The 18,372-nt window shown below is 43.9% G+C and overlaps 1 protein-coding gene across 2 annotated transcripts in view; it reads right to left on the reverse strand.

Moving 5' to 3' along the window:
• The window catches only part of TRIM33 (tripartite motif containing 33), a 62,601-nt gene extending 44,848 nt beyond the window's left edge, over nt 1-17,753 (reverse strand). For both annotated transcript variants that reach the window (XM_081112545.1, XM_081112546.1), the window contains exon 1: nt 17,219-17,753. In XM_081112545.1, the coding sequence (XP_080968671.1) occupies nt 17,219-17,741 (523 nt within the window). In that variant the 5' untranslated portion in view covers nt 17,742-17,753. The remainder of the gene's footprint in view (nt 1-17,218) is intronic.
• Nucleotides 17,754-18,372: the final 619 nt, after the last annotated feature.

Raw genomic sequence — 18,372 nt, forward strand, 5'->3', positions numbered from 1 at the left:
AAATAACATTAAGAAATATTTTTCAGAAAAAAGTAAGAAAAACTGCATGTTGCCCATATGAAAACTAGTCATTCAATATGTCACAGACAAGACCAAAGAAATGAGCATTAAGGGCTGAGTAAAATAAGCCACTGAATTATTCCATTGGGAAAAAATGATACCCTACTTAGGAAGAGAAAAACAATCGTTAATATGCAAAAAGTTTAAAGGTGAATCTTTATTACAACATGTGTTTTCCAAAAGATATCTAAGTCCTACTCCTTGGAAAACCTGTCAGCGTCACTTATACAGCTGATTAAATTAAGGCTCTTGAGATGGAAATGCTGTCCTGGATTATTGGATGGGCCCTAAATGCCATCACAAGTGATCTTGTAAGAGGGAGGCAGAGGAAGATTAGATTATAAAAAAGAAGGCAACTGATAATGGAAGCTTTCGAGATGGAGCCACAAGCCACGAAATACAGGTAACTTCAATTGTGGCTAAACAACACAAAGAAACAGACTCTTTCCTCAGAGCCACCAGAAAGAGCCAGAGCTGCTGACACAGACTCTGCAAGACACTCTGACTTCAGCCCAGTAAAACTGATTCAAACTTTTAGCCTCCAGACCAGTAAGAAAATAAAATGTGTTGTATTAAGGCCCCAAGTTTATGGCAATTTTGTTACAGCAGCAACTGAAATATACAATCTATCATCTTATAAATTCTGACTTAGTTCAGAACTACATGAATTCATGCTAGTGTGGTAATAAGAAAGATCATCTGTCCCTTAACCTGCTATCGCTCCAGCATCTGTAAAAACAGATAAACCTGCTGAGGTAACATACAGATGTTAAAGTTAACAATTAAAAAATAGCACCACAGTCAACACAACAAACTGATTACTACGTATCAGCCATAAATTTGAGGATATAGCATAAATGACACAATCCTTACTTTTCTTTTTTTTTTTTTTTAAATATATTTTATTGATTTTTTACAAAGAGGAAAGGAGAGAGATAGAGAGTCAGAAACATCGATGAAAGAGAACCATCGATCAGTCGCCTCCTGCACATCTCCCACTGGGGATGTGCCCGCAACCCAGGTACATGCCCTTGACCGGAATCGAACCTGGGACCTTTCAGTCCGCAGGCCACAGAGCCAAACCGGTTTCGGCACAATCCTTACTTTTCAAGAGAGGTTCCAAGACTAGTATATAAATTTTACTTTTTACACCATGCAGAGATAAGGAGAGATGAAAACTACAAACAAGAAGAAAGCTAAATAACTGAATGAGAAAGCCCAGCACGTGTCAATCAGAAGTTCTAGAAGTTCATGAAGGAAAGGAGGCAGAGATGCTTTATCAAGAGATAATGACCAAGAATTTCAAAACTGAATAAATGAGTTCTCAAATCGCAATCCAATTCCTGAGCAGGATAATTAAAAATAAATCCACACCTAAACAAACCAAAGATGGAGCAAAAACTCTTCATAACTGCTAATAGAAGAACACAATCAAGACTAACAACAGAACTACCTCATCAGTAAAAAAACAATGCCAAAAGATAGCAGGCAATCTTTTCAAAGCTTTTAGAGAAAATAACAGCCAACCTAGCAATCTATATCCTGATAAAACTATTACTCCAGTGTAAAAGGAAATTAACTTTTCAGACATATAACAGAACCATTGTTATAACTAATGAAGCATTAAGTTGGACCATATAAATCTGCCAATAGTAGACCACTTCAGACCTGCAAATACAGCAGTTTTATACAGTTCAACCTAATCTCATATATATATATATATATACATATATATGTTTATGTATGTGTGTGTGTGTATAAAAATAAAAGGCTAAGTGACCAATGGTACATCCGTCCAACCGGTGCATATGACGCACACAGGCAATTTAAAAATAATAAACACTGACTCGCACATGCACAACACATATAAAGCTCTTGCTGGCGCATGTAAAAGGCTAAGTGACCGACCTGGCACTTCTATTATAAAGGGCGAATAGCATATCAAAATACTTCTTCTAATTAATTTCCTTTCAATGTGCATGAATCCATGCACTGGGCCACTAGTATTTAAGAATGTGGAAAAATATTTTGAAGCGAAATTTCAAAAATAATTAACAAAGACATCAATAATAAATATGTATGAGCTAAAAGTAAATATATATATTAATTTTGGAAGTGGAAAATACATGAAATTAAAATATCAAACTACAATAATTTATTCTAATTCAATTTCAGCTTAAAAAAAAATTCTAACTACAACATGAAGAGGAAATTGAGATAAAAGATTAAAAATAAGGTAGTCTGGACCAGTTGGTGTTGCTCAGTGGTTGAGCAACAACTATATACTGGAAGTTTGCCAGTTTGATTCCCAGTCAGGGTACAAACCTGGGTTGTGGGTTCGATCCCCAGTTGGGACACATGGAAGGCAGCCAATCACATTGATGTTTTTCTCTCTCTCCCTTCCTCTCTCTAAGCATGTCCTTGGGTGAGGATTAAAAATAATCAATTAGCCAGAACCGGTTTAGCTCAGTGGATAAAGCTTCGGCCTGCGGACTCAAGGGTCCCGGGTTCGATTCCAGTCAAGGGCATGTACCTTGGTTGCGGGCACATCCCCAGTGGGGGGCGTGCAGGAGGCAGCTGATCCATGTTTCTCTCTCATGGATGTTTCTGGCTCTCTATCCCTCTCCCTTCCTCTCTGTAAGAAATCAATAAAATATATTTTAAAAAAATAATAATCAATTAATTTTAGAAAATAGGTAAAACCCTGCCTTAACAAAATAAGTGAGGCCCCAAAATTCAACTGCATAAAATAGAGAATTTTTTTTATTATTATTATTATTTCCACTCGTTAATTATAATTAATGAGGGGGAATAGGATCAAGGACAGTATCCTTCAGTACACCAATATTTATGACTTGAGCAGAAAAGGAGTTCTCTGTTGGAAAGTAAAATAATTGCATAAGCTTTCTTAGCCAGCCAAACTAAGACTAACATGAACTAAGACTGTAGTTTGATACCAGGCTGAAGCTGTTGTTCTAAGGAATTCCAGGAATCTCTTATTAGTTGGTGCCATTTTTCCCACTTGATTCATAAAAATTGGCTCAGAAGACCATTGGGACCTCTGCCACCCAGATCTCTTCTCTGATGTTTTCCAACCCAACCTTCCTCTACCCAGTACTTCTGCCCTCACTCCAGTAAGAATTTTAACCTGCCTGTTTGAGAATGAGGAGATAATCATGATCAAATTATATTTAAATCTGCATTAATACAAAGTTTTACTGTAAGACCCATCAGTACTTATTGAGAAATTTATATGTATTAGTTCACTGAGTCCTCAAACACCTCTTAAAGTAAGTTCAATTACTATCACCATTTCAAAGATGAGGAAATTAAGGTTCAGAGCTCAAGTAACATTCTCAAGATCATATGGCAATGTAAACAGGAGTTGAGAGAAGGGCCAAGATCTGAAACCATGATGTCTGAATATACCCTTCCTCTTAAAACCTAGGCTAAACTAGCTCTCTAGTTAAAAGGCTGGTTCATTAGTCACAAAATAAGAGACTGAACTATATAGATATATGGAGGATAATTTAGAGGCAAAACCAAATGACTTCATGATGACTGTATGACGACGGTGTTAGTAATTCATGGACAATTACACAATTACTCAAAATGAGGGGAAAGTAATCTTAGCCAGAATGTAATAAGTTTTATATAGAATGTGTTTATAGTTCCAGAGGGAACCACCAGCATTGTAAGTAGTTCAATCTGAAGCAGTTACAATTAACTAGAGGCCCAGTGAATGAAATTCGTGCACCTGGTTGGGGCGCGCGGGGATCCCACAGCCTGGCCTGCACCCTCTTGCAGTCCGGGAGCCATCAGTCGGACATCCCTAGCGTTGCCTCAGAGGCAGGAGAGGTTCCCACCACCACTGCTACGCTCGCCAGATGTGAGCCTGACTTCTGACTGAGCGACGCTGCTCCTGTGGGAGCACACTGACCACCAGGGGGCAGCTCCAGCATTGAGTGTCTGCCTCCTGGTGGTCAGTTCATATCATAGCAACCAGTCGTTCCACTGTTTGGTTGATTTGCATATTAGCCTTTTATTATATAGGATGAGAAGTAGGATCAAGGACAGTATCCTTCAGTACACCAATATTTATGACTTGAGCAGAAAAGGAGTTCTCAGATTTAAGAAACAGATTTCAAACATTTTTCAAATGCAAATCACAAGTACACTTTCCATCAAAAGCCAGTACACAAAAACATAGGCAGAAAAATCTCAGACATCTTTCACAGCAATATTTTTGCTAATACATCTGCTTGGGCAAGGGAAACACGGGAAAAAAAATAAACAAGCGGGACTACATCAAACTAAAAAGCTTCACATCAAAAGAAACCAGCATCAAAATAAAAAGGGAACCCACTGTATGGAAGAACATATTTGCCAATGATACATCCAATAAGGGGCTAATATCCAAAATGGGCAGACCTGAATAGACATTTCTCCAAAGAGGACATACAAATAGCCAAGTGACCTATTAAAAAATACTCAGTCACTAATCATCAGAGAAATGTAAATTAAAATCACAATAAGGCTTAAGAAGAGAAGCCGCCATACTGCGCGCTCCTGATCTGTTGAGTATCGCCCGAAATTCCCCACAACCTCAACCTTTCCCCTCCCTCCCGCCCCAGGCAGCCTTCAGGTGGAAATAGAGGTAGAAAAAGCAAGGATGAGAATCGGGGTTCTGCTGCCACAGCAGCACTTTTTCTTCCCTTTCTCAAGGCTCCCATCCCATGGGGTTGAAGGGCTTTGGAAATCCACTGGGCCCTCTTCATCCAACCCCCTGGTCCTGGTCTCCTGGTTTCACCCCAAGTGTCCTTCCTCATGGACCTCGGGCACCAGCCCAAGGCACCACATGTCTGCCCGCCCTCCTGCCTGGGCCCTGGGACCAAGCAGCCTTCTGGGTGGGGTGGGTGCCTCAGCCCACGGGCTCCTTGGAGTGGAGCTGGGATGCAAGGAATTTCTGAAGCCCTGACATTTTCCAGTGCCTTTTAAGGGGGTAGAAATGAAAAAGAAGGGGGAGGGGGGTGAAAAAGAAAATACACAATAAGATATTACCTCATACCTGTTAGAATGGCTGTCATCAAAAAAGTCAGCAAACAACAAGTGCTGGCGAGGATGTGGAAAAAAGGGAATACTAGTTCACTGCTGGTGGGAATGCGTATTAGTGCAGCCAATATGGAAAACGTATGGAGTTTCCTCAAAAAATTAAAAATGGAATTTCCGTTTGACCCAGCAATCCCACTTCTGAGAACATATCCTAAAAACCCCTAAACACCAATCAGAAATAATATGTGCACCCCTTATTTACAATAGCTAAGATTTGGAAACAGCCTAAGAGCCCACCAATGGATGAATGAATAAAAAAAGCTGTAGGACATCTACACCATGTAATACTATGCAGCTGTGAAAAAGAGGGATCTCTTACTTTTGGCACATGGATGGACCTGGAGACTATTCTGCTAACTGAAATAAGCCACTCTGAGAAAGACAAATATCACATGATCTCACTTATTTGTGGAATCTAATGAACAAAATGAATTGACCAACAAAATAAGTCCTGAAGCATGGAGGCATGGAACACAATGACATACCTCGATGTGGGGGTAGAGGATGAAGAGAGAGAAACAAAGTAACTTATATGCATAGCCCATCAACACAGACAGTAAGGTGGTGAAGACAATGGAGGGACTGTCAACAATAAAAATATTTTTCAAATAATTTTAAAAAATAGATTTCAACGGAAACAGATATCTAGAAACAAAAATAGCTAAATAATTAAAATTTTAAGTATTAAAATGAAAGGAGACATGACAAAAATAAAAGTATAACAGAACTTTTTAGTACACTTTTTAAATGAGCTAAAAAAGAAAAAAATGGGTAATACAATTTAAGAGCTATTTATATATTTCAAGAATAAAAAAAACATACATTTTTTGGCATGTCTGTAGAATACTAAGAAAATGTAATGTTGTATTATGTTGCCAAAAACAGCATCCACCTGATACTCCCTCCATATGAAAAAGCCACATTTAGGTAAAATTTTACCTCTGCCTTAATGGCCTTGATTGCTTAAAAATAATAATATAGATAGCCCTAGCCTGCATGCTCAGTGATTAGAGCATTAGCCCGTGGACAGAAGGGTAACGAGTTCAAATCTCCATCAAGGGCATGTACCTGGGTTGCAGATTCGTTCCCTGGTCCCAGTTGGGGCATGTGCGTGAGGCAACCAGTCAATGTATCTCTCTCATATCTCTCTTGATGTTTTTTTCTCTCTCTCCCCCCCTCCCCGCCCCTCTCTCTCCCCTACTCTACCCCTTCCACCCTCTCTAAAAAAAACAACAAAATCAATGAAAAAATATCCTCTGGTGAGGATTAACAAAACAAAACAAAAAAAAGAGGGTATTACCTGAGATATTTTTTATAAGCAATAACATGAAAAAGTTTTAACTTAGAGCTGATATTATTTTACAGATAAGGAACATAAAGTCATAATAAGATTCAAATAAATTTGTCCATATCTGTTTGTCTTCATCTGTTATTAATTCAGATAGCTGACCTTGAAGCCATAAGACATAAACTGGGTATGGAAAACAGAGAAAGAATAAAACTATATCAATGTTAAAACAGCCTAAATGATAGCCAAAACCTTAAAAGCAAAATCAATCATAATAATATGCATGTGAGAAAGAGGGATCATCACCTTCAAACCAACATTAAGAGCAAAAGCAGATTTCAGCCATGACTAACTTCTCTTCTGAACCATATTTCCATGAACTTTTGATTATTATTTTAAAGATTTTTTATTGATTTTGAGAGAGGAATAGGAAGGGAGAGAGGGAACTATCTATACGAGAAGGAAACATTGATCAGCTGTCTCCTGCACACCCTCCACCGGGTATCGAGCCTGCAACCCAGCAACCCGGGCACAGGCCCAACCAGGAATTAAACCACTGGCAACCCCTTGATGCACAGAACAATGCCCAACCAACTGAGTCACAAGGGCCAGGGCTAATTTATTGTGAAGTCTTATACTATTCTCTAATAATGTGTCTTATCTCTTCAATGGCGTCAAGGTTCATTTAATATATTCATTTTATATACTCACAACACAAAAGTTGATGCTCAACACAAAGCAGAATTTCAAGTTTGCAGAGGACAGCTGAAATGCAGTGCTCTCTATTAATCATTTCCAATTGTTTAGACTCACTTTGGCCTCATAAACATAATAAAAGTTAAATGACTCTAAATATGCTACCCTCATATCTGCTTTATTCCCAAAAAAAACCCACAGAGATCTTCTGAATGATATTAACATTTTGCATAAATATTTATGTGAGGATGAGTTTTTAAGCCATTCCTTACTAACAGAAAAGAAAGCTGCCGAAACCGGTTTGGCTCAGTGGATAGAGCGTCGGCCTGCGGACTGAAAGGTCCCAGGTTCGATTCCGGTCAAGGGCATGTACCTGGGTTGCGGGCATATCCCCAGTAGGAGATGTGCAGGAGGCAGCTGATCGATGTTTCTCTCTCATCGATGTTTCTAACTCTCTATCTCTCTCCCTTCCTCTCTGTAAAAAATCAATAAAATATATTTAAAAAAAAAAAAAAAAGAAAGCTGTTTAACTTGAATATTAGCATTCTATTAATAAACTACAAATGGGATGACAGGCCAGATTGGTCTAAAATTCTGGCAGTCATTTGTGATGCTAAAAGAAATGTGGAAATTCTCATCCAAATCCATTGTGGACAACAGGTCAGACTGTACATACCATACTCCTTGAAACCTGTGCCTAGTACTACCCACCAAATTCAAATGTAGGGCATGGCATCAGAAGGCACCGTATTTTTGGCTTTGCAGGAAAAGACAAAATCAAAGATATTATATAGGTACTTGTATAAAAAAGAAACTTCCAGTTTTTATTCACGAAATTCAAAACCTATATATATAAAGGCCTAATATGCAAAGTGTCCCCTTGAGAGTTCAACCAGGAGTTCAATCGCTCGCTATGACTTGCGCTGACCACCAGGGGGCGGCACGGAATGAAGAAAGGCCCGCCCAGCAGTCAGCAGCCAGGGAAGGGAGGCCCCAGCCGTCCCTGATCGCCAGCCAGGCCTAGGGACCCTACCCATGGACATATTTCATGCACTAGGCCTCTACTATAATAATAATCTAAACATTTTTGTAATACCAATTTTTAATAAGAATTGCAAAATTCTTTGTAGGAAACAACATTTTACTTAACTGGGAGGATTTAATTAACTCACCAGCAGTGAAGAGCTTTTCCTTGCCTGGCTAACAAATAATCCACTCAGAAACTTACTTTGATTTCATTTTATCTTTAAGAAATTCTGCTGTGATAAGATATTATTCCATTTTAAAATTTCTAACTTCTCTGTCCACTGCTTTCCTTGAGTTGGGAGTATTATGACCAGTACTTAGTCTAGTGCTATCTACATGTTGTACTCTTTTAGCAGAGCTATAGGAAAAGTGTATAAGAAACACTTTGCCAACTAATTCAAAAAGAAAATAACCCCCAATCCACTGTGCCTTAAAAGTATGACATGTGAAATCCATTTTTCTCAACTTGTTTCAAATGATAGGTATGCATTGATAATTAAAGTATTTTTGTAAGTGTCATGCTATAACCATACATATATGCTTATTAAGTTATTACTACAACACTGCAATTTGTAGTACACCAAAAAGCAGTGCAAAGCAATGAGTACCACACAGTCTTTGTAACAACTACTCATTTTGCCATTGCAGCATGAAAGCAGTCATAGATAAATACATAAATGGACATAATTGTGTTCCAAAAATGTTATTTATGAACAGAAATTTTAATTTCATATAATTTTCACATCACAAAATATTCTTTTGATTATTTTCAACCATTTAAAAATATAAAAATCTGTGGGAAGAGCTCAGGAGATTTATCTCAGTGCAGTGGCGGATGCAATGGCGTGAGCACACTCCGCCTATACAAGCTTCCTCGGCACACCGGAAAGTGGCAGCGCCCGCCTGAGCAAGCCCCCTAGAGCCCCTACATAGTACCCTGATCTTTCCTACTATTGGCTGCCCTAAGGATTGTGTAAACTTCTGATTGGTCCAGAATGTTATATATGTTGCTGCACTTACACAATAAACTTAGATCTGCGTCACTGAACCTGGTCTCCGGAGTCGGGCATGCTTCGTTAGGACTCCGTCGGCTTCACCCCCGTGGGACCCCCTGCTTCAAAAATCATTCTTAGCACATGAGCCATATAAAATGAGAAAGCAAGCTAGATTTGGCCCATGGGCTCTGGTTTGCCAACCCCTGATCTAAAGTGAAATCCAACAGCCCTGGCAAGTGTGACTCTGTTGGTTAAACATCATCCCATGTACTGAAAGGTCATTGGTTTGATTCCAGGTCAGGCACATACCCAGGCTGCGGGTTCAATCCCAGTCGGGTGCATGTGGGAGGCAAACAATCGATGTTTCTCTCTCACTCTCCTCTCCCTCCTCATCTCTCTAAAAGATCAATAAAACCATTTAAAAAAAAAAAGGAAGTCCAACAATTAACAAACATAAAACCTCCAATCAGAGTTTTCTTGTCTCACTCAAGTAGGAAAAGTACAAGGGTTATCCACTGTTTGAGGAAGCCTCAAACCAAAAGGGACAAAGAGATCAACATAAAAAGAAAAAAGATTAGAAAATAAAGTCAATGGAGAGCATTATGCTAAGTAAAATAAGCCAGTCAGAGAAAGATAAATATCACAGGATCTCACTCATATGTGGGATATAATGATCAACATAAACTGATGAACAGAAATAGATCCAGGGACTAATGGCAGGGGGTTGGGGTAGAGATCAACCAAGGACTTGTATGCATGCATATTAGCAATGGATACAGACACTGGGGCCGTGAGGGCTTGCTCTCGGGGGCGGAAGGGGGGGATCAATCGGGAAAAAGGAGACATATGTAAAACTTTAGAAAATAATATAAAGAAAGAAAATAAAGTCAAGATCTTTCAGAATGTCAGTTGAATAAGAAAGCAAACAGAAGGAAAACATAAGAGAAAAGGTAGGAGAGAGTAAAAAACCAAGAGTGCCAACATCCAAAGTGCACCGATTCCAAAAAGTATGTGTGTGGAGAGGTGATTGGGGAAGGGAGGGTATACTTATGAAAAAAATTTAAGTTTACAGTTTTGTTAGTAAAAGCAAAGATCACCAGACTAATAGAAAACAAACAGTGAACTACTAAAGACATTGAAAGGTAAAACAATAACTAGAGGCACATCACCAAATTTCAGAATAAGGATAAAGAGATAATTAAAAGGAAAATTGTACAAAGGATTGTACAAAGGAGCAAAATCAGACTAGCACCGGCAACACTGATTTCTTAAGAAACTAGAAGATATACCCTCAAAGTTCTGAGGAAAAAATATTTTCAACCTAGAATTTCGTATTCAGTGACGCATTTTATATTTTTAAATATCTCTTTAACGCCTGGTCTAATAGAAGATGGCAACATATGCTTTTGCATTGAATCTGTTGTGATGACTTATTTTATTTGAAGAATATGAAGAACACCTGGCTGCCCTAGCCGGTCTGGTGCAGTGGACAGAGTGTCAGCCTGCTGACTGAAGGGTCTGGGTTTCAATTCCAGTCAAGGGCACATGTGCAGGTGGTGGCCCGATCCCCAGTAGGGGGCATGCGGGAGGCAGCCAATCAATGATTCCCTCTCATCAGTGATATTTCTCATTGATGTTTCTCTCCCTTCCTCTCTGAAATCAATAAAAATATTTTTTAAAAATGAAATAAAGCACACCTGGCCTCTCACAGTTTTGTATTTTTTAAAAAGGGAGAGAGGCCTGGTCAGTGTGGCTCAGTGGATGAGAGGGTTGACCAATGAACCAGGAGGTCACAGTTCGATTCCCACTCAGGGCACATAGCCAGTTGCAGGTTCAATCCCCAGCGGGGGGGTGTGCAGGAGGCAGCCAATCAATGATTCTCTTTCATCAATGATGTTTCTATCTCTCTCTCCCTCTCCCTTTCTCTATGAAATCAATAAAAATGTATTTTAAAGAAAAAAAAATTTTAAAAAGGAAGCCCTGGCCTTTTCAAATATGTGGCTACTTACTCTTCTTTGATATAATACAAAAAATATAAAAAGTGTACAGCATTTATTTATTAATGTCTGCCTCAAGCTGGAACGTCAAACCATACTGATGCACTTTTACTACTCTCATATTAAAACCTATTGGTGTATTTTAAGCTTTGAAATCTTTTTTCTATGGATGATTTTGTAACATCATGCATTGGTCATTTGTGGAAAATATTAATTCACTATGTGGATTTACAAATGTTGACATTTCATTGCACAATATCCTAGAAAAAACGAGTGCTAATATCACTACCAATTTCATCAAAAATGCCTTTTTTTAAATATTCACATTCTTTATTATTATTTTTTGTTGTTAATCCGCACCTGAGGATATTTTTCCACTGATATTTTTAGAGAGAGTGGAAGGGAGGGGGCGAGACAGAGTGAGAGAAACATCAATGTGAGACAGACACACTGACTGGTCTCCTACAGGGACCTCAACCAGGGCTGGGGATCTAGCCTGCAATAGAGGTACATGCCCTCAACTGGAATCAAACCCAGGACCCTTCAGTACGAGGGAAACCAGCTAGGTCAAAAATGCCTTTAAATATTGAGAATCTGTCAAGCTCATGGTAGCAGATTAAGTTTCCCAAAATTCTAATTTTTATTTAAAAGCTCTATATCTTCCTCTTAAGTAAAAAAAAAACAACAACAAAATAAAATGGGGGGTGGGAGGACCTTGTCCGGGTAGCTCAGTTGGTTAGAGCATTGTCACAATGTGCCAAGATTTCCAGATCGAACCCCAGTCAGGGCACATACAAGAAGCAACCAATAAATGCATAAATAAGTAGAACAACAAATTGATGTTTATCTCTCTCTCTCATCAATAAAATAAATAATTTTAAGAAAAAAAAAAAAGAATAGTCAGAAAAAGCCTTTCTTAGGAAGCAACATTTGAAGTGAGGAGCCCTTCACTCAAGAATACTGGTTCTCAAACTTGGTGTGCATCAAAATCACCTGAAGACTTGTTAAAACAGACTGCTGATCAGAAGGTCTGTAGTGGGCACAAAATTTGCATTCCTGACAAGTTCACACATGATGCTGATGCTGCTGGTCCAAAAGCTATACAGTACTTGGAGGCAGAGATCTACAAGGAACAGCTACAGGGTGTGAATAACCGGTGTGTTAGAGGAACAGAAAAAACGTCAGTTACGAGGGAGGGTAATGTACTAGTCATCATTTCAGAAACACTTAAAATGGTGAATTAAAACTACCAGCTATGGCTTCCCAGGCCAGAGATGGAATCATAGGTTGTTCAACACTACCTTGCATCTGCAAGGCATTTCAGTTTATAAAAACATTTTCATATTTATTATTTAACTTGACTCAGTGAGATATAAGTGAAGAACTATTAACTACAGTATAGAGATAGACTGAAGGACAAAAACATTATGAACCTGAGGGAACCAGAAAACAAGTAGCAGAACTATGTTGCCTGACTCCAAATCCAGTGTTCCTTCCAGAACAGCATGCTGGCTTTTTTTAAAAAGCAAAGCAAAGATACAGGAGTTAATACTAACAAATTTTTTTTCTAAACTAGAGGCCCGGTGCACAAAAATTTGTGCACTCGGGGGTAGGGGGTCCCTCAGCCCAGCCTGTGCCCTCTCGCAGTCCAGGACCCCTCAGGGGTGACCACTTGCTGGCTTAGGCCTGCTCCCCGGGGGATTGGGCCTAAGATGGCAATCAGACATCCCTCTGGCAGCCCGGCAGCCCTCGGGGGATGTCCATTTGCCAGCAGGGAGCAGACCTAAGCTGCAGTCAGACATCCTTAGTGCTGCTGAGGATGCAGGAGAGGCTCCCACCACCACCGCTGTACTGGCAGACATCAGCCTGGCTTGTGGCTGAGCAGAGCTCCTCCCATGTGAGAGCGCCCTGACCACCAGAGGCCAGCTCCTGCATTGAGCATCTGCCCCCTGGTGGTCAGTGTCTGTCATAGTGACGAGTCATTCCCAGTCCTTCTACTATTAGGGTCAGTTTGCATATTACCCTTTTACTATATAGGATAGAGGCCTGGTGCACAGGTGGGGGCCAGCTGGTTTGCCCTGAAGGGTGTCCCGGATCAGGGTGGGGGTCCCGCTTGGGTGTCTGGCCAGCCTGGGTGAGGGGCTGATGGCTGTTTGCAGCTGGTCACACCCCCTTCAGGGTGGGGGTCCTCACTGGGGTGCCTGGCCAGTCTGGGTGAGGGGCTGAGGGCCGTTTTCAGGCTGGCAGGCGACTGAAGCTCCCAACCTCTCCTTATTTTCTTTTTTTTTATTCTGGGATTTATTTACCTTCTATGGCTGTCACTGGAACTGAGAGCTGGCTTTAGCTCTGAGGCTCGGCTCCAGCTCTGAGACCTCGGTTGCTGAAAGCAGGTATCTGGTTTGTTTGGCTTCTATAATTGAAACATTGTTGCCATCACTGCCGCTCTGAGGCCGAAGCTGGCTGAAAGCAGGTTTCTGGAGCTTGTTTAGCTTCTATAATTGCAACATTGTTTCTTAGAGTGCAGCTCAGAGGCCTGCAGCGGCAGGCGGGGAACGTTGGCTTCCTCCATCACTGGAGCAAGCAAGCCTCCTATTCGCTTCAGCTGCCTGGCTGCCGGCCGCCATCTTGGTTGGCAGTTAATTTGCATATCGCCCTGATTAGCCAATGGGAAGCGTAGCCAAGTTACAGTTAATTACCATGTTTATCTATTATTAGATAGGATAGGATTCCATACCTAAAAACATGGTGGCTTCCAGACTTCATTTGTTTTAGATACCGGTTAGAAAGCAACATCTCCTTAAGTTTAACAGTATTTAGTCCCATCTACTTCTTTCTACCAGTTCAAAAATAAAGCATGTAGAAATGAAGAGGGAATTTACAGACTATTATTCTCTTGCCTGCATATATATCAGAGAGCTAACTGCATTACTTCAGTCCCCGAGCCACAGCAGTCAAACACAATTTCCATCCTGTGCTCCTTCTAAATCTCGCACACAATCCAGGTTCCCACAAGAACACTGAATCCCACTTCTTACTATACTCAGGGCGCCATGAGCAGCAGTTACTTACACAACCATTACCCACCTTCTATACATCCATTACCATTTAGTATCTTCTCCATCAATCAAATCTTTATCTTTTGTTTTTGTCTTGTTAAACCTCACCTGAGGATATTATTTTTCCCCACTGATTTTTAGAAAAGAGTGAAAGAGCCCAGCAGGCACTGCTCAGTGGTTGAGTGTCACAACTGTTCGCTTCCGGGTCAGGGCACTTGCCCAGGTTGCCGGCTCAATCCCCAGCGTGGGGCGTGCAGGAGGCAGCCGACCAAAGATTATCTATCATTGATGTTTCTCTCTCCCTTCCTCTCTGAAATCAATAAAAATGTTTAAAAAAAAAGTGGGAGGGATGGAGGGAGGGGCATTGATGTGAAAGAGACACATCGATAGGTTGCCTCCTGCACACCTGGACCAGAGCTAGGATCAGGCCTGCAACCCATGTGGATGCCTTTGACCAGGAATCAAACCCAGACCCTCAGGTCCCTGGGCCAATGCTCTAACCCTTATTCTTTTTTTTTTTTTTTTAAATATATTTCATTGATTTTTTTCTACAGAGAGGAAGGGAGAGGGACAGAGTTAGAAACATCGATGAGAGAGAAACATCAACCAGCCGCCTCCAGTACACCTCCGACTGGGGATGTGCCCGCAACCAAGGCACATGCCCTTGACCAGAATCGAACCTGGGACTCTCGATTTCACAGGCCGATGCTCTATCCACTGAGCCAAACAGGCCAGGGCTAACCCTTATACTTAACATTCTTACCTGAATGTCTCCATACTTCAAACCCAAAATATTCAAAACTAAAATTATATCCTCCCTCCACCACACAAACACATCCTGCTCTGTGCCTGAATTCTTTTCTTTTTATGTTTTGATTGATTTGAGAGAAACACTGATGTGAGAAACATACATTGGCTGCCAGGGATTGAGCCTGAAACCTGGGCATGTGCCCTCAGGAATCGAATCAGTGACCTCTTGGTGCATGTGACAATACTAAATCAACACTGGCCAGGGCCTGAATTCTTTTATTTGCTATTAGCTCTGTTTCCATCTCCATTTCCACGGCTATTCACAATTATTAGTTACTACTAATAATAAACTAGCTGCCATTTCATTAATAACTACCATGCAGTAGTACTAGTCACTGTACACACTTCATTCTAACAATAACCCTATGAGGTAGGTAATTCTGTCCTTGTTTCACAAATGAGAAAACTTAGGCTAAGAAAAATTATTCTGTCCATGTCACAAGTAGGAAGTGACAAAGTAAACATCCAAACTCAAATAAATCTCCCCAAAGTCCATACCTTTACCCCACAGCAAACTCCTTATTTCTTTGATCCCTGATATCAGCCCTCTACTACGCATGCCAAATCTGTCACCTAGATTACTTCAAGATTCTCCTAACTGGTCCTGCCCTCCAGCCTTGCCTTCCCTTACCCTTCAACATGCCAAATGACCTTTCTGGATCACAAATGTGATCCTTTTATCCTCTTGACATAAAAGTCCTTCAGGAACCCCCTTTAGTCTACACTGTACAGGTACACCCTACAGAATGCATCCCAAACCCAGAGCAGGTCCACAATGCCTTACCTGCAGTTCCAAAACTCAAAAGCTTCGTAAAATTTTAAATATTTTTCATAAATTTGCAGCAAAACCCACCCTGAACTGTGGAAGGCTACTTATTGTCTATCCCATTAGTGTGATACTTATGTGTTTCAGTACATAAATATTAACATGTTTGATAATGTGTTAACCCTCGCCCCCCTGGAGTATTAAAGACCTTACCAGGAAGAAGAAAATTTCCAAACTATTCTGAAGTCTAGAACACACCTGGTCCCAAGGGTTTCAGAGAAGACAGGGGTGGGGAAGATCCAGCCTCCCGCTGTATGCCCCTGAAATCACTTGGTCTGAGCCTGCCACGGCGTTAGGGGTGCGTTAATTAAATGTTTGATCAGCTATAGCAAGCTAATGTTTAAGCTGATAATTCTGTATGGCCCTCCAATGATGTTATAAATATCCCAATGGCCCTCAGCAGAAAAAAAGGTTCCCCACCCCTGAGATAAGGGATTACACACACCCCTCACCTAATCAGCCCACGAATCCAAATTTCCACCAATCACGTTACACATCCGTGCAGCAAAGGGCTGTGTAAGGTGCCCTGTGAGCTACTCACCTTTCACGAAAGCGCTCAGGGTTCTCTTTTCAGTGAAGTTTCCCCGACATCCTAGTCTAGATGGTGCCAAACCCCGCGGCAGGTACCCACCTCTACCGCTATCGGCTTTCTGTTTCCCGTGAGGCTGTGAATGAGCTCCACACTGAGTATTCTACTCAATCCTACAGTGTCTGCAGCACTAGGGGCTCATTAATGCACAATGAGCTGAAATGCACGCCCAGCTCCCCCCAATCCCCTCCAAAAGCTCTTTTCTCCTTCACCCCCAAACCTTAGTATTTTTCCCGAGCCACGCAGGCCCCTCGGAGCCGTTCTCCTTCCCAATGTCATCTTAAAATTACTTTCTACCAGGCGCCTTCTCCTCACCCCAAACTCTCCCGTGCCCTTTATCTCTCCCTTCAACCCCTAGTCCTGAACAGGTCGAGTCCCCTCCCACGGAGACACTTCATCCTCGGCCCTCCTCGCTTACCTGCTCCCTCCACACTCTCCCGGCCCCCGGCCTCCGCACCGGCCCCTTCCCAGACCCGCCGCCCCTTCCCTCCCCCAGTCCGGGTCCACCTGCTCCCGAACCCGCGCCCGGCCCGCATCCGCACATCGCAAACCTCCCCAGGAACGGGGTCCCCTCCCCCAGCCCCCCGCGGCGGGCACCCCGCTCCCTCCGCTCTCCCCGCATCTCTGGGGTCCAGCTCCCCTGGAAACCGCTCCAAAAGCAGTGCCTTTCACCTTAGCACCCTCGGGACCGCGCCGCCCCGAGCAGTTCCGACCCCGCAATCCCCCGGCGGCCCAGACCCCGGGCAAGGAGGGCCCCGCTCACCCTGCTGAATGTCGCCGTTGCTGCCCCCCGGGATGGGCACGTTGAGCTGGCGCTCGGGCTCCGGCAGGCAGCGCAGGCAGAAGGAGTGCAGACAGGGCAGCAGCTTGGGCTCCGCCTCTCGCCGGCTCTGCAGGCTCTGCTGACACACGGCGCAGGTGTCCAGGAGCGAGGCTGGCGGTCCCAGGGGCGGCCCCGCCGAAGGACCCGGAGCGGGGGCCGCGGCAGGAGCGGGGGCCGGCGTCGACGCCGCGCCCCCGGCAACGCCAGGGCCCGCGGAGGCGGCCGGGGCGGAGGCGGCCGGGGTCGATCCGGAGGCCGCGGCCACCCCCCCGTCGTCGGGCCCCGCCGCGCCGCTCTCCGCGTCGGCCCTGCCGCCTTCCTCCTCCTCCTCCTCCACCAGCACCGCGGCGAGAGGCGGCTCCGCCTCCTGCGCCGCGGGCCCGACGGCCCCGGCAGTTACCGGCGCGCTGCCGCTGCCCCCGCCGCCGCTCTCGGCTTCGCCGCCGCCTTTGTTTTCCGCCATGTTTTCCTCTTTGAACCCGCCGGACCGCCCCGCGCCGCCCGCCGCCCGCGCCGCCGCCGCCCCCAGCCCCAGCCGCAGCCGCAGCGAGAACGGCCGCCGAGAGCGAGCAGGCGAACGAACGGACGGGAGCGCGCGCGCACGCGGCGCCCCCGCCCTCGCGTCGCGCGGCTGAGCAGGGGCGGGGCGCGCGCACGCACGCAGGACGTCCCCGAGGGGGCGGGGACTCGGGGCGCGGACTCGGGGCGCGGGCGCGGGCCCTGCCTCGCCGCCCCTCCAGGCCTGGCGTCCGCGCCGCCGCGGTGCAGCTCGGTTCTGGAGCCGGAGGCCAGGGCGCAGCACCGCCTCTGGCGGGTGGTTGTGCGCTCCGGAGCGGAGGAGGAGGAGGAGGAGGAGGAGGAGGAGGAGGAGGAGGAGGAGGAGGGGGCGGGGCGGGGGGGGCGGCGGGGGGAAGAGTGGGAAAGGCTGGAGAGCGGGAGGCAGGGCTGACTCCTGCCCAGCGAGCGTCTCCCGGGCGGCGCGGTCCCCACCGGTGGGCGCGTCTCCGCGGAGACCTCACCGGCACGGTTGGGCGCCCGGGCCTCGGGGCTCCAGGGTGCGCACCCCCTGGGTCTCTGTCGGGCCGCGTTCCTTT

Source organism: Myotis nattereri (assembly GCF_964212035.1).
Source record: "Myotis nattereri genome assembly, chromosome: 18".
NCBI lineage: Eukaryota > Metazoa > Chordata > Mammalia > Chiroptera > Vespertilionidae > Myotis > Myotis nattereri.